Here is a 14,611-nt window from a genome sequence, read left to right as displayed (position 1 = left end):
CAGGGATTTAGCTTGTCAACTCTGAGGGGTAAGAGAGAATGTAAATTTACCCTTCATGCTTTTTTTCTTCTTTTTCTCTTCCCCCCCCCTTGCCAGTCCCTGGCCTTGCATGCTTGGCTGTGCGCTGGTGCTCTAGTCACACTGACAGCCAGCTCTGAGGGTGGAACTGAAGTTTCCCCCGGGTCAGCTCAACAGGAACAGTGGATGATGTTCATTTTCCTCTACAGCGTGAGGCAGGAACTCTGAGGCTAGTTTGTTTGCTTATTAAACTGTACTTATTTTCTAGTATGTTAGTTTTTGAAAAATGAAATAATACATTGAGTAGGAAGAGACCTACGCTGTCAGGAGTTACTGGATTTTTCAAGATAGCTACTACAAAAAGAGGTAAAATAACCCCCAAAAGACTCCTAGCAAATAGTTGTGTCTGTCTGATGGGATTTGACAAATGAATTTGCACGCATACATGGAAAGAAGGGAGAGGTTAAGGTTCGGCTTCTACCCGGGCTTGGGGATAGCACGTTCGCCGCTTTCCCTCAGCGCGGTGGGAACAAGCGCGAGCCCTCAGAGCTCGGCCCTCAGGGGTGAAGCCGGCGCGGCGCCCTCGGGGCAGCCCCTGCGGCGGGGAAAGGCTGCCCGGGCCCGAGGGGCAGCGCCGTGTCTCTGAGGGGCCGCGGCCGCTCCCGTTGCGGGTGCAGCAGGTGCCCGGGACCCCGGCCGGGACGTGGGGCGGGTCCGTGCGGGTCCCGCCCGGTCCGGCGGCACCGCCCCCCGCGCTGCCCGGCGGGGCGGGGGCGCCGAGAGCCCCGGGCGGCCCTCGCTCCCCTCCGCTCCGGCAGCGGCCGCCGGCGCGAACAAAGGCGGCGGCGGCAGGCGGCGGTGGCGGCGCGGCCGTGCGCGGCAGCCCGCCCGTGCGCGGCAGCCCGCCCGCCCCTGCTTCCTGGGCCGGACCAGGCGAGGCGGCCCCCGCCCCGCCGCGAAGCGGAGCCGCCGCCGCAGCAGCGCCGGTCGCGGGGCGCGCTCGCCGCCCGTCGCGGGAGCTGCATGTGCACGGGAGCCGCGGCGGAGGATGGCCGTGCTCAAGCTCGCCGACCAGGTGGGCGCCGCGGGGTGGGCGGGAGCGGGCGACGGGCTCAGCCGCAGCCGCAACCCCCGCGGCGGTGCGGGCGGCCGGGGGAGGCCCTTCCTTCCCCCTGCCGGGGGCGGCCGTAGAAACCCCTTCGCAGGGGGCGCCGTGTGGTGCCGGCTCCCCGCTGCCCCCCGACCAGAGCCGCCGCCGATGCGCTTCTCTTCGCTTCCCGGCGGACATTGTCTGTGTGCGGCGGGCCAGGGGCTCGGGGCCGGGCAGGGCGCAGCTCGCCGGGGTCGCGAAGGCGCAGCCGGCACCGGGCGCGGGCGCTCGCCCGTCCCCGCCGAGCTGCCGCCCCGCGGTCCCCGGTGAAACCCTGACATCTCCTGTCGGCGGGGTGGGATGGAGCTGGATGTCGGCTCGTTTCGAAAGGCCTCTCGGCTCTGCCTATCGTTCCTTTGGTTTTCTCCATCGTTTCGTCGCCGTGCCATACGCAGAAAGAATTTTTCCTTTTTACTTAGGAAGTGTCTCTTCGGATAAGCTGTTGCCATTCTTCACAGGCTACTGGGAAAACCCGTAGTATTAACACTTGGATCGTGTTAAATTTAGCAGTGGGCAGACAGCTGTAATCAGCATTAAAGTACTGCTTATCACTGGCAGTTAGAAGCATTTATAAATATTTAGTAAATCGATATTATGACTCCCACATCCTGATTTATCCATATACTCTACCAACTGTTACACACTTTGCATGCTTTAATCTGCTATTTTTAATTCGGCGTGGTCCGCCTGTGATCTGCAGCGTGGGTGTCCTACAAGCCTCAGACCCTTCCTGTGGGGTTCAGAAGCACTGCCTGCAGCCAGCCCCTCTCCGAATACCCGTACTTGGAGATCACAAGCCTTGCTCGCAGTCTATTTATGCTTTTCCAAAAAAATCTTCCACATGCACAAAGCTGCCACATAGCACATTGAAAAGAGTTTTGAAAGCAGCAAATGATAAAGCCACTTCTAAAGTGAAAGCAATACTGTGGGACCAGACTATAATGCGTTTTCCTGTGTAACAGGAGGCAGTATTTATGGGCTGCCTCCTGACATGTCCCTTGAATATCTTCATCTTTAGATCTGATGCTTATGACTGGCCAAGAAATGTTTCACACCATGAGGCTTCACTACCCCATGGTGCACAGACTGAGTCTCATAAATAAGGAGATTCAGGTAGGAGCTGTGCATTAAAAATCCAGACAGCAAGCATTAATATTAAAAATACATGTGTTACAAAGAACCAAAATTGTACAATTTCACTGCTTTTTACGTGTTTAGTGAAGCCCTTGAATTTACTCCCTTTAGCATTTTTAAACCTTTGCTGACATCTTGCAGTGAGAATTTTGCTTCAGCAGCAGCAGTGGAAGTCAAAATAGATTTAAGTCAAGTAGATTAGCCTTGATGAATTCTGTAATGCTGTAGGAAAGTGATAGGCTGTTGTCTCAGAGTTCTCCCTTTTTGTCTTTAAGAACCCTCAAAGCAGAGGCAGGAAGTTCCTCAGAGCTGCTGTGACACCCCTGCAGTGTGCCTACTTTCAGAACACTCAACATTTTGGTGAATGCTCTTCATTGTTCCTGGTCAAGCTGTGGCCTGGGACATGATAAGACAGGCTGATAATCTTTCTTTGTGGACATAGGTTTCCTGTTCTTTATAGAGGGATATGTTGGTCTACCTATACCCATCCCACTGGATCTCTTTTAATTTCCTTAATTTTCTTCAACAGATCTTTTTCTTTCACTTCTGAGAGAGTGGAGGAGGGGAAGACACTCAAAAGGCTTCTGTGGTGCTTCCTCTTACGGAGAGCAGAAGTTTTTGTGTGCCTGTTTCTGTGTGCTTGGAGCTGCCGCTGGTGGAGCCATTCCCACCTGCAGCCTGAGCAGCGTCACCAAGGCACCGGGGCTGCACCGCGGCAGCTCTGTGTGCTTCAGGGCAAGCTCTTCTCCTCTGCATCAGATTGGAGGAGTGCTGTCCCCAGGCTGGCCCACCTTGAGCAGAGAGAGACACAGTAGCAGCAGCCTCGTGTGGTTAGAGATAGACTCAGTCAAAACAGAGGTGAATCTGTGCGGGAGAATGATGTATCTGGGAGGATTTGCATTCCTTTAACATCTCCTGCATGTATTCAGGCTCGCTGGGATTGTGTGAGCAGGCTCCTTCTGTATTTCTTCCTGCTCTTGAAGATTGGGGCAACTGTGACAGTGATAACTTGCAGCAGTTCAGGAAATGGTTTCCTTTTTCTTAAACACCAAAAGCCACAGCTCACAATATTCTGCAGTGAGATCTGGAGTTTGAGGGACGCTCCACGTGTCCCTGCAGCAGTCAGGACCTGGGCTGCTGTGAGTGTGGGCTGATCTTTGTGCACCGAGTGTGAGGTGCTTCAGGTCTGAGTTGTGATGCTCAAGGGAAGGTTGCTCTGAAAGCAAGAGCTCTCTGCCTGTTATTGGGATTTCTGTAGCACATGCTTCCTTCTGGAACTTCTGGACTTCTTTGACCAGTGAGGAGAGCATCATGTAGGAGATGACTAGAGTGCCTTCCTGCTGGGAGTTTAAACATGCCTTTCTCTTAAGTGATCTGTTTCCTCCTTGCCTCCATGCCTGGCTTTTGTTACCAAGTGTATCTAACAGCACAGGTAGTATTTAGACAGATGAGAAATTAATCACACTGCTTCTCATGCTTTGAAGACAGACAGATGTTAATAGTTGCTACTTTTTTGATACAGCTGAAAGGTGCTAAAGTACTGCTACCCTTAAAAGAGATTATCAGCTCTCTTAGTGGCATTCACTTGTTAGGCAGGAGAGCTTAGTTTAAGAGTTTAGCATTAGTGTAGGTTACTTGAATTTGCTTCCAGTGATGGTCATTATTAGCTCATCAGTTGAGCCAAGAGAAACCTGTAAGTGGTTTAACCACAAGAAGTGTATTCTACCATCGTTCGTTTCTAGATTAAATACTTTCAAGCAAGTAGCTAGTCAATTTTGAATGACTAAATGTTAAGCAGAAAACAAGCTCAAAATTTTCAGTTTTGCCTTGCCAGTTGGGGCCTTTCTTGCGGAGTTGCCAGCTCTGCCCCCATACCTGCAGGTTGTCTCTTTAGCTAACTCTGTCATCTTCTTTCTGTTTAAAGCCAACGAAGTCACTCTGTGCATGGCTGTTTGATTTGGGATGTCAGCTCTGCCTTCACCTCCTTGGCACAAATGTGCCCATTGTGCCCGTTGGAGCGGGGTGTGCGTGGGACATGCATTGATGCCTGTCATAGGCTGATGCAAGCTCTCCACTGCCTGCTGTTGGTTATAGTTGTGCATGTTTGCAGAGGAAACATATTGTTCTGTCTTTGAAAGACACTGGGAAGGTTTTCTATAAACAAAAATAAAACAGGAAGTTACCTAGGAAGTGCAGCCTGTGTAGCTGCTTTTAGGAGATGTTGTGCTTGGTGGTTTCATGCCCACACTGCCAGATTCAGTGAGAAGCTTGCTGTAAATCTGAGACAAACACAGGCTCTAGCTAGCCTTGGGCCAGTGCACCTGGGGGGTCATGGTTTACTGTGACTTCAGTGTCACCAGCCCAGGCCCTGTATGTACAAAACAACAGAATTACTTACAGGCTGCCCTCACAAGCATGCATATGCATGTGTAAGGGTAATGGAGCCCAGACAAATGGTAGTGCATGTACTTGGGCTGCTATTAACTGCAAGCCCTCATCCTGTCTCCTGGTATTTTGCCTGTTGTCCTTGATTGCTGAGGGTAATGCAGTGTGACTAGAGCTGAAAGGACCATTTCTCTCCCTTTCCCAAATGTTTTCCTGTGTTTGACAGTTCTTTGCTGACCATCAGGATCTTTTTTATTATGGTCACAGAGAAACAGCATTAAACAGATGTTTAAATAATTTTAAACAGATGTCAAAGATCATAAAAATCTGCTGGGCAAAGGCTGGACTTGTCCGAACACCCTTAAAACCAAAATGATTACAACAGTAACAAATAGTCTCCTAACAAAACCAATTACATTTCCAAGTGATGGTGTGTCTAACTTATTTCAGAATCATTCAGTTGACAGTAATGTTTTTCTGTGTATTCTTTCTCTCTGACATGTAAAAGCATCTGAGAAAATGCCCCTGAATCTCCTGTATAAAATAGGAGTAATGAACCTGTGCCCCATGGCCACAGGCAGCCCACGAGTTAATTTGGTGTAGCATGAGATGCCACGATTCCTCCCCTTCTCATATTACGACTAGATAATATTAAGGTGTGTATATTAATTTGCAGTCTTCCTAGTGGTTTTGAAAGGGCTCACAGCCAGAAAGAGATAATCCATTTTAGTACAAAATACTCAGCCACAAAACTAAGGTAATTGTGGGGAAGGAAGGAGGAGGAATTTACCCACAGGAGCGTGTCTCTATTATTTTGTGGGATACGAAAATGTGGTTGGACCTAAATAACTCCACTGTGGCTGCCACTGTCTTTCTAGAGCCATGATGTTCCTAGGTATCATGCATACTGTGAGACATGGCTCTATGCTTTTAAAAATAACAAAACTTTGAAAAAGCTGGGATGTGCCAGAATTCCTGGCCTTGGGCCTTGTTCAGAGCTGTGGGAGTGATGCTTGCTGCCATTTGGTATAGACCACCACTGAACTATGTCCCTACACTCCTTCTAAATGCCTCCAGTTATGGTCCTGTTCAAAGGATGTGGCATTGGATCATCAAATTGAGCAAGATACAGGCCTGATACTTTTTTTTTTTTAATTTGTTTTTTTTTTTTTTTTTAATTTGGTCATGGCTTCTGCAGTTTCACTTCCTGATAATTTTGTAACTTGTTTCAAGGTAAAAAAGAAGCTTTTAAATCAGGAGAATTTCTGGTGTGGCAGAGGGTACTCAAGTATGTCTTAGAGATTTCTTTAGCAGAGAAATCCTCCAGATGCTTGCTCTTTGGTAATGCTGGGAAGGTTTGGAGTGATTGTGCCTAGGTGCCTGGCTGTTCTGCTGTTTTGAGGGGGGGTGTGCCTCTCATGGTAGGGTGCTGGTTTTCTTGAATTGCAGGTGGCATCCAGCAGAACGTACCCTCCTGTACTCTCTTGAGGTGTGGTATTTTATCCATGCCTGACAAGTGCCTCATGACCACCTCCTGCTCATCTCTTAAATGAGGATGTTGTTGTCATGGCTACATTTAGTAGAGAAATAAACATTGCTCCCAGCTTGGGTGCTTGTGTAATGGCTTGGTTCCAGGAAGGTGCTGTTTTTATCAGGATCCTTGCTCGAGGGTGGACAAATGTTTTCTGTGACCTGGGAGTAGCAGTGCCCAAGCTGGAGCTGGTCTGTCACTGGGCTGCGTGTGCCATGCGTCCCCTGGGCACCATTTCAGGTTGGTGCCGCTCTGTCAGCAGCACCACACAGCGCTGACAGGCACAAGCTGGGCTGGGGAGCAAAGCCCTGGGAGCCAAGAAACCTTTCAAGCATTGTTTCTAGAGGTCTGTGTGTAGCTGGTCCTGCTTGTTGGTTGCCAAGAGAGGCAGAGGCTGGGATGTGTTGGTGATGGGAATGGTTCCCTTGTGCTGGCTTTGAGGTCTGTTCAGGGAGGAGCCAGGCCAAGTGCCTTCTCCTCTTCCTGAAGCTGCCCCACCATTAACAGATCTTGGCTCGTGGAGTGAGCAGCTTACTCTTTAGGAGCTACTGTTTGAATTAATTATGTCTTCAAAATAACTAATAACTAATGCTTCATCTAGCATATTATGTATTTAGGCTTTTATTAATCTCTGTCCAGAATTGTTTCCTTTCAGTGGTACTAGTACATGTACTTATACTTGGTGTCAACAGATGCCTACAGGAGCCAAATATTGTAGCTGTTAGGCAAATATTTCAAAGTATTCTGATAGCATTGACCATTTCCTCTGCTTTTTATTCCTGCTTTTCATGAATGCCCTACCTCACATACTGCTTGTGTCTGTTGCAGAACATACAGGTTAGCTAAACTTGCTGATAGACTACCTCTGTATTTTAACCCTTTAGTGCGGGTTTTTTTTTGGCTGTTCCTGTATTTAAATTAGCTTTTTGTTTTGTTTTGTTTCCAGAAGTAAATTTCTGTCATTTGTCACTTTTTTTGTTAGCTGGAAGGCTTGGGCTGGCAAGTTCCCACAACTGCTGTCTGTGGCTTCAGCCTTTTTGTCTTTTTTGCAGTAGAAACATGTAGCAGCATGTTGGAACCCTTCAGCCTGGTGATGGGTGGGAATCAAAGCATTACAAAATTACATTTAAAGGGGAGAAATTATTTTGCAGTTTCAACCAAGGGTTTGAGGTCATTCTTGGAAGTTTGTAAGGAGTTGGTCAACAAATTACAGCATTTAGTTGCGGCTAGGTAATCGTGACATTCTGAAAGAGTGTGTGCTTTTTGATGACAGATATTTGCATATGTTTTGCTTTTGGGGGAAGAAAAATCTTTCCTGTCTGCAGATGCACAACCAAAAATGGAGGCTGTTGAATTAATTTCTTCCATGCAATGCTGAACCTCCTGGCCTTAGCAGGCTTGTCTGCTTGATGTTTGTTCTTTGAGTTACAAGCTGGTTTTTATATACGGACATGCACTTTTGTGCTGGAATTATTTGTCAAAGCTTGCTCTGTTGTTTTAAAAGAGTACTTGGGGAGAATGCCCTCACAAAGCCCTGCTTCCCCCTTACAGCTGCGTGCTACTGCATCTTTGTGAGGAAGTGGACAAAACCGGAGTAGTTAACTGCTGCATATGGTCTTAACTGATGGACCTGATGGCATCTATTTACTGAGCTAAGGCTTCAGCTCCTTTCCATAAAGGAATTGATTTCTTATGGAAAACCCTTGTGTTATTGAATTATGTATGTGTAGGATTGCTTCAAGGGCCTTGATATCCTTAATGACACAAGGTTTGCAAATAATCTCTAGTGAGAGATAATTTTCTGTTTAAGCCTTAGGATTTTTATTCTGGCAGTTTTTTTGGATCTCCTTATATGGTCTGTTTTTTTCCCAATCTTTCAGCCTTTGTAATTTTATAGACTTGTTGCTTGAACGAATGTCTTTTGTCCATGCAAAAGCTTTAGCAAAATAGCTGTTTGGTGTCTGCTTGGTTGCATACCTCTAACTACATGTCTCTGTAAGTGAAGTATTGCCAGAAGTAAAGAGCATGTAACTTATGGAAATTTAAGAGTAGAGATGTAAAACTCAAGTATTGTATCTGCACTGTACCATCTGAATAGAAAGCATCAGTCAGCTGCACCATTAGGTGCACAAGCTTTAGCTTTCTAAATATGATCAAATAATTTCTGTGAAAGGAAATGAGTGTGAACATTAATGAGCTTTTATATGCACTTTGTCATTAATAATGTAGATAATACCACTCAGATGGAGAACATAACCCATTTTATCACAGCATCATTTTAACATGATAGGCTCCTTGCTTTTCCAAGGTGAAAGGGCCACAGATTGCCTTCTGAAATCATCCTTGAATGAAGTTTTGCTTTTGGCTATATCAAATCTAGATCAGCTTTGCAGAAATATGGGGAAACTGCTTTGTATTTATAGTAACACCTGCCTTGCTGTGCTTCTATATATAAAGTTAATTTTTCCCATACTTCTAAGAGATAAAGGTGGGCATCATGTCCTTTTCACTAGTGTTTTTATTCTTGCCTCTCAAGGTTTTTGTTTTTGTGATTAAGGTTACTTCTTTTGCCTTCTCTGCAATAAGGCAGCACAAAGCTGTGCCTGTGCTGTTGGGCCTTGCTAGCAGCAAGTAAATGGGAACACCAAGCTGTCTGGTGTCACCAGGCTGGGCTGGTGTCACTGCTGGAGCCAGCCCTCTTGCCATGGGAGCTGGTGCCAGCAAGGAGCCTGGCATCTTGAAGCTAGAATCCCAGTGTTATCTGGTAAAACACTAATTTGCTTAGTGTAGTCTTTAGTTTTTTAGCATGCACAGGGTAAAAAATTAAAGAACAAGGCCCTGAAAAAACCCATATTGTCTTTATGCTTCCAGCTGTTTTAATGTGCTTGCCAATGCAACATGCAGCACTTATCTCCAATTTAAAATCAAGAGAGGGACTTATTTAGTCATTGGCTCCAGGAACATTTCCAAAGTGTTCTACCAATGAAGTAAATGTGGTGTGCCAGGTTCTGCAGCCATTGCCTCTGTTTGAGAGGAGCAGGCTTAGATGAGTGATCTTGTTGTACCCTGCTTGGCATGAATCAAGCCTAGTATGAGGAATTTTTTTTTTCTTTTAATGGAAACAAGGCTTGATCCTTTAGCTGTATGCATAATCCTGCTCCCCTTTAGGAGATGTGGACCAGGGTTTTCTGCAGGTGGAGTTTGTGGCTCCAATAACCTTTGCTGGACACAAATTTGAGATTTTTTTTTAAGAAGCTGCCAAGGTGGCTTTAGAGTTCAGAGAGAGAGCGGTGGAAGAAGAGTTGCTCTGGGCAGCTGAGGCAGAGAGCAGGAGGGATGATAGGAGGAGGCAGAGGAGAAGGCAGGCATTGTGTAGCTGTGCTGCTGCCTGATGGCACTGCCAAGAGAAGGTGCATGTTACATTTTTCACAGCTGGAGAGTTGCGCTGCAGAGAAACTCTGTGACTTGTGTCAGGCTGCAAAGGGTGACAGAGCAAGAGCCAAATCCTGATTTACCTCTTTCAGTAGCTGATTCACAGTGATGCCCTTCCTTCCTGCAGGTTGTTTTAATACTGTTTACCATGTGGGCTGATGCCAATCTCGTGATGTTGCAAGGTGAGAAATGAATGGTGGCATGTGTTGTCATAGTACAGTGTTAAATTCAATGAACATGTTGGGATTTTTAGATACTTGCTCTGGAAACTGTAAAATCAGCGCTGCTGCTGCTTAAGAGCAAGTGCTCTGTTAGGAAATGGTTTCTAGGTCACCTGGTAGGTAAAGACTTATTCTGACTGATTGCTGTGGGTGGCTGTCTTTGGTCACTAATCCTGTGTCATAAGCTTAGCGTTGTGTCCTGGCAGCACAAATGGTAAAAGTGAGATCAGCCTGTTATGCATCAATACTGCTTGTTTAGCCTAAATGTCCTAATAATCCAGGTCTGCCTTACTCTGCCATGGAGCACACTGTGAAGCTGGGTCATTCAGATAAATGGAGATTAGCCTCTCAAATCTGAAAAATTTCTGTCAGTGGATTAGATGGTGCCCTTTGGGTATATTTCACACAAGGTCTATTTCATGTCTGGCTCAAACTCAGCAGTCTTAGAATCATAAAATCATTTAGGAAGGAAAATACCCTTAAGGTCATTGAGTCTAGCTGTTGAAAACACCATTAAACAACTGTCACAGCTAGCACACTACAAACTCATCAGGATACAACACATTCCTTCAGCAGAAATGTTTGTAGTTTAACATAGTGCTGTCTGATTGCCATACCATGTTTGAGTAATTTAGATACCTCCTTAAGTAGGGATCAATACATTTTAACTTAATTCTGACACAGGTAATCCACTTGAATACACAGCAGGTGTTTAAAACCCATTCAGAAACCCCACCCATGTCTTCTCACTAAGCTCTGCATATTACATGTAAATATTTATAGATGTATAATCCAGTTTCTAATTAGAAGTTCCTCCTTTCAGAAGCATTTTTAAGAAGACTGGTAAATTTGTGCATCAGCCCTGCTTCCCAGAGTAGTGTTATTTCTTTTCTGCAAACGGGAGCAAATGAAGCCAAACAGATTTTCCCTCCTCCACAGAGAAGGGTAAGACTAGCTGAACCAGCTGTATAGCTCCAAAAGTGAATTATCCAGACCTGGGTTCTCAGAGGATGTGCCCACTGTTGGTGGGGAGATCACACTGCCCAGGAGCACCTACATGCTGCGGCTTGGCAGGTGCAGTTACCTGGGGTAGCTGGTTACAGAAGCCTTGGGTTTATCCTCTTCCTGCAGGCATAAGCACAGCTTTCGCATTAATCAGGGATTGCATTTGGGATCTCCTTGTTCCTGTTCCTAGGTAGAGTTTGCATATCTTTAATCGGTTTTTATGCATGCTTCGTGCCCTCCAAGGCAGGTTTGTGATTCACCAGCGAGCTGTCTGGAAAAGGAGAGACAAACGACGGCAAACCACAGAGGAGGCACATGATCTGCAGCACTTCTTGTTCCCGTGGGGCTGGCCGAAGACAGCTCCAAACAACTGTCTGAAAACCCTTGTGTGGCTCCAGAGGGATGACTTTGTACAGACACATGGTCTCCAACCCTTTAAAGACCTACACACTTTCAGACAGTTGTCTGGGGAATTCTTGAGTCGGCTCTGTGGTAGGGACAAAAGTTAAAGGGAGGTGGACAAGCAGGTGTAATTCAGTGCTTGAAGCCTTCAAAAAGCTTTAGCACAGAGCAAGCTTTTTCCTAGGCCTTGTGTACAGCTGCTTATCTAGGACCAAGCAAATAGGGAAGGCTCTGACCCACAGTAGTAACAAAATTTCTCTATTCATTTTCTTTTCCTGTGAGATTATTGAGCTGTTCAGAGTCTGCTGGACTGAATTGCACTGCTACTTGCTGGGATATTGTAACATTAATTAAAAAAAAAAATAAGTGCAGTGAAAATAACTGCTTTACCTCTGTGGGTATGGTTCCAGCCATAGTGTTGCATTTGTTTTATTCCTGGTGCTGCTTCTTTTGATGTTGTTCGCTTTCAAGCAGTAGGCTTGGAGACAACACTCCAGAGTTTTGCCTGCTCTTAACAAAGTGTTCAGCTGATATGTTAATTGAACCTTGAACATTTGGAGTAATATTTTTAAGCCACAGTAGATGTTTCACCAGTAAGGTAATTCTCTCTAAAGAGGGATAAACAGTTTGCTCAGCCAGAGGAGAGCTTGCTTGCTTGTGCCTTATTGCATAAATTCATGCATGTTGTATTGCCCCACAGAGTTGTGCTGAGCCCTGGCGTTCATAGCATGACAAGCAGAATCAACGTAAAAGCCATCTTTTCTGAGGTCTGCCTTAACCAAGCTGAAAAACCAGTCAGACCTACTTTATATTGCCCATGCCCCCTTTTTGGGAAACAAATGTGGTTGAAAATAAGCTTTGTATTACCAGCAGGCCTTTAGGGGGTAGTAAAACTGCCTGCAGAAATATAAGTAGAAGGGGCTTTGACTGGTTGGGGTCTGTTTCCTCATGCGCTCTTTACTTGTGTGGCAGAGCCAGGCTTGGGAAAGAGCCAGAGTTGTCTCTGGTTTCTTACCCTACCACCAGGCAGTCCGGGGTGCTGACTTGCCTTGAGATGTGGGGGAACTGCCACAGGTTGGGTAAAGCCAGAGTAGCTTTATTGGCAGTGATTGCCCAGGTCCTACTTCTGGGGAGGGGCCAGGTCTGTGCAAAGCATTTGCTTCCCCATCCTGAGGATTAGGGATCCAACCTCCGTAGGCTTCTTTCTTTCACAGTGGGGGTCTGCTTTGTTAGGCTGCTTTCCCTAAATAGTGGCTAACCCTGGATTTAAAGATCCCAAAAGGGACAACAGAGTTCAAGCGTCTTTTGGATCTTTGTTGCTGAGGCGCAGTTGGATCCTTTGCTATGAGCTGATTTCAGTTGTGTGTGGAAATCTACTGAAACAGCTACTCCAAAATAACTATTCTGAAGAGATGTTTTGGTGTGGGCGCTCATATTCTTGCATAAGAGCGTAGTTTGCTGGTCTTAGTGCACCATGGAACTAGAATAATTGCTGACTAGTTATTCAAGTAGGGCAAGCAATTTTGGTAAATGCCTGAGCGCAGAAAAGCCCACTACAAAGAACAAAGACACCCCCATCCCACCCTGATTCCAAAGAGGATGTTCTTCGCAAAGTATTCAAATAGTTTTGTTCATTCATGTCTGTTTAGAAAAGAGCAGTGGTAAGTTTTATGTTGCATGGTTTAAAATATTTCATATTAATTAACAAACAAGTACCAATTAATTTTACATTATGATGCTTAAGGGGTAGACTGCAAGGAATGGTATTTAGCTGTGGCTGTTTGGCAATTATGACCTTGTATATAATAACAGACTCAATAAATTCTTGATGTGAGAGAGCACCATTAATCAACACAGAGTTAATTAACTGTGCTGCTTACTTAGGAAGTGCTGTAGAGAATGATCTGAATCTCTGCAGTGCTACAGGCTGAAAATGTTTGATTTGTCTGATACCTGCTTTGTTTACATAGAAATTTTCCTCAAAATTGATGCTGAAGAGGGAGCAACACTTCTTCCAGGTGACTGAACACTGGTCCCACAGGTCATTTTCTTCCGTGTCTCTGACTCTCTGGCAGACCTTATACGGGTCACTGTGTAACTTACTCTTTCTGTCACCTCCACGTAGAAGGTGGAAGCCTTTGGATGAGTGCTGCAGTACTGGTCATGGAAAGTGCTCTGGCATCAATGGTTTTGTTCAGGTTAATCCTATAAGACTAACAGGAAATCAGGAATCAGTGTGATAATTAAGAGTTATACTCATCAGCTCTAGTTTATTCTTTATAGAGGACTGCCTTTTTTTCTTGTGCATTTCTTTAGCAATCTCTAATGTAGTCCAAAAATGGGAAAATGGACAAGATTCAGCACATCTTCAGAGAGACAAGCATTCCATCTCTGTACCTCTCACCCCTCCACACTCCAAATAGATGCTGTCATTTTCCTGATTATGTGATACTTAGAAGTATGAAACTGTCTTGGACTTTTGGAGTGGCCATCCTTTTGTTGGCTCAGTGTGCTTATTAACGTGAAGGATGGATTTCTAACCTGGCATTGAACATCTTCATGTGTATTTTTATTTATATATGTACATTTATTTACATTTTTATTACCTTGTACATCATCTGGATTTTTGCTGTCCCTTGAACCACTTTCATATCTGGGGTGACTGTGGACTCTCATGGAAGGATTCAAAAGTCTGACCCATGGGAATGCTTTAAGCTTGATGAGAGCAGTGCTCACTAAGAGCCAGTTTGGAGAGTGAGAGAAAGCAACTCTTCTTGCTGCTGGAATGTGAAACCTCCTGAGTTCATATGCCCTGTTTTCATTCTTGAAGTTAATTTAACTAAGACGTATAGCACGAACAGTCTGCTTTCTTGTCCTTTATTTTTTAAGTGCAATTAAGTGTAATCCTTCATCTGCTTTCCTCTCTCAGCCACCTGGGCTCTTAGAGCCTGTTTAGCAAATATCTAATACAAGAGTGGCTTAGTACACTACCCCAAGATATGGCAACCAAATACAGCCAAAAATAGATGAGCAAAACCTGAAAGTATAATGGAATGCTTTTAACCATTTAAAATGATGCAACTAATTATAGGGGCCTGAGAGTGGGGAAGGGAAGGAGAGAGGAAGAGCTTTTCACTTTAGATCTCAAGGCAGAGGAAAGTGAAGGTTCAGCTAATCTCTCTTATTCAGTTGAGATTTTTCTGCTGCAGCCACACAGCCTCTATATTTGATACAAAGGAAGGCAATAACTCTTAAATTATAGAAAAACAACCTTTTTTTTTTTTTTTTTTTCCTGCTTTTTTACTACCCACTCTGGGAAACAGAAGTCGACTG

General features: G+C 45.3%; 1 protein-coding gene across 20 annotated transcripts in view; it reads left to right on the top strand.

Moving 5' to 3' along the window:
* Positions 1-822: 822 nt before the first annotated feature.
* Positions 823-14,611, top strand: part of ANKRD44 (ankyrin repeat domain 44) — a 130,306-nt gene continuing 116,517 nt past the window's right edge. For 10 of the 20 annotated variants that reach the window (XM_086897082.1, XM_086897071.1, XM_086897081.1 and 7 more), the window contains exon 1: positions 823-1,093. In XM_086897082.1, the coding sequence (XP_086753208.1) occupies positions 1,067-1,093 (27 nt within the window). In that variant the 5' untranslated portion in view covers positions 823-1,066. The remainder of the gene's footprint in view (positions 1,094-14,611) is intronic. The other 10 variants (XM_086897076.1, XM_086897068.1, XM_086897066.1 and 7 more) reach the window with 2 other exon arrangements.

This window comes from Cyanistes caeruleus, chromosome 7 (genome assembly GCF_971803275.1).
Source record: "Cyanistes caeruleus chromosome 7, bCyaCae1.hap1.1, whole genome shotgun sequence".
In the NCBI taxonomy this organism is placed as follows: domain Eukaryota; kingdom Metazoa; phylum Chordata; class Aves; order Passeriformes; family Paridae; genus Cyanistes; species Cyanistes caeruleus.
This window is presented reverse-complemented; position numbering and strand designations above follow the sequence as displayed.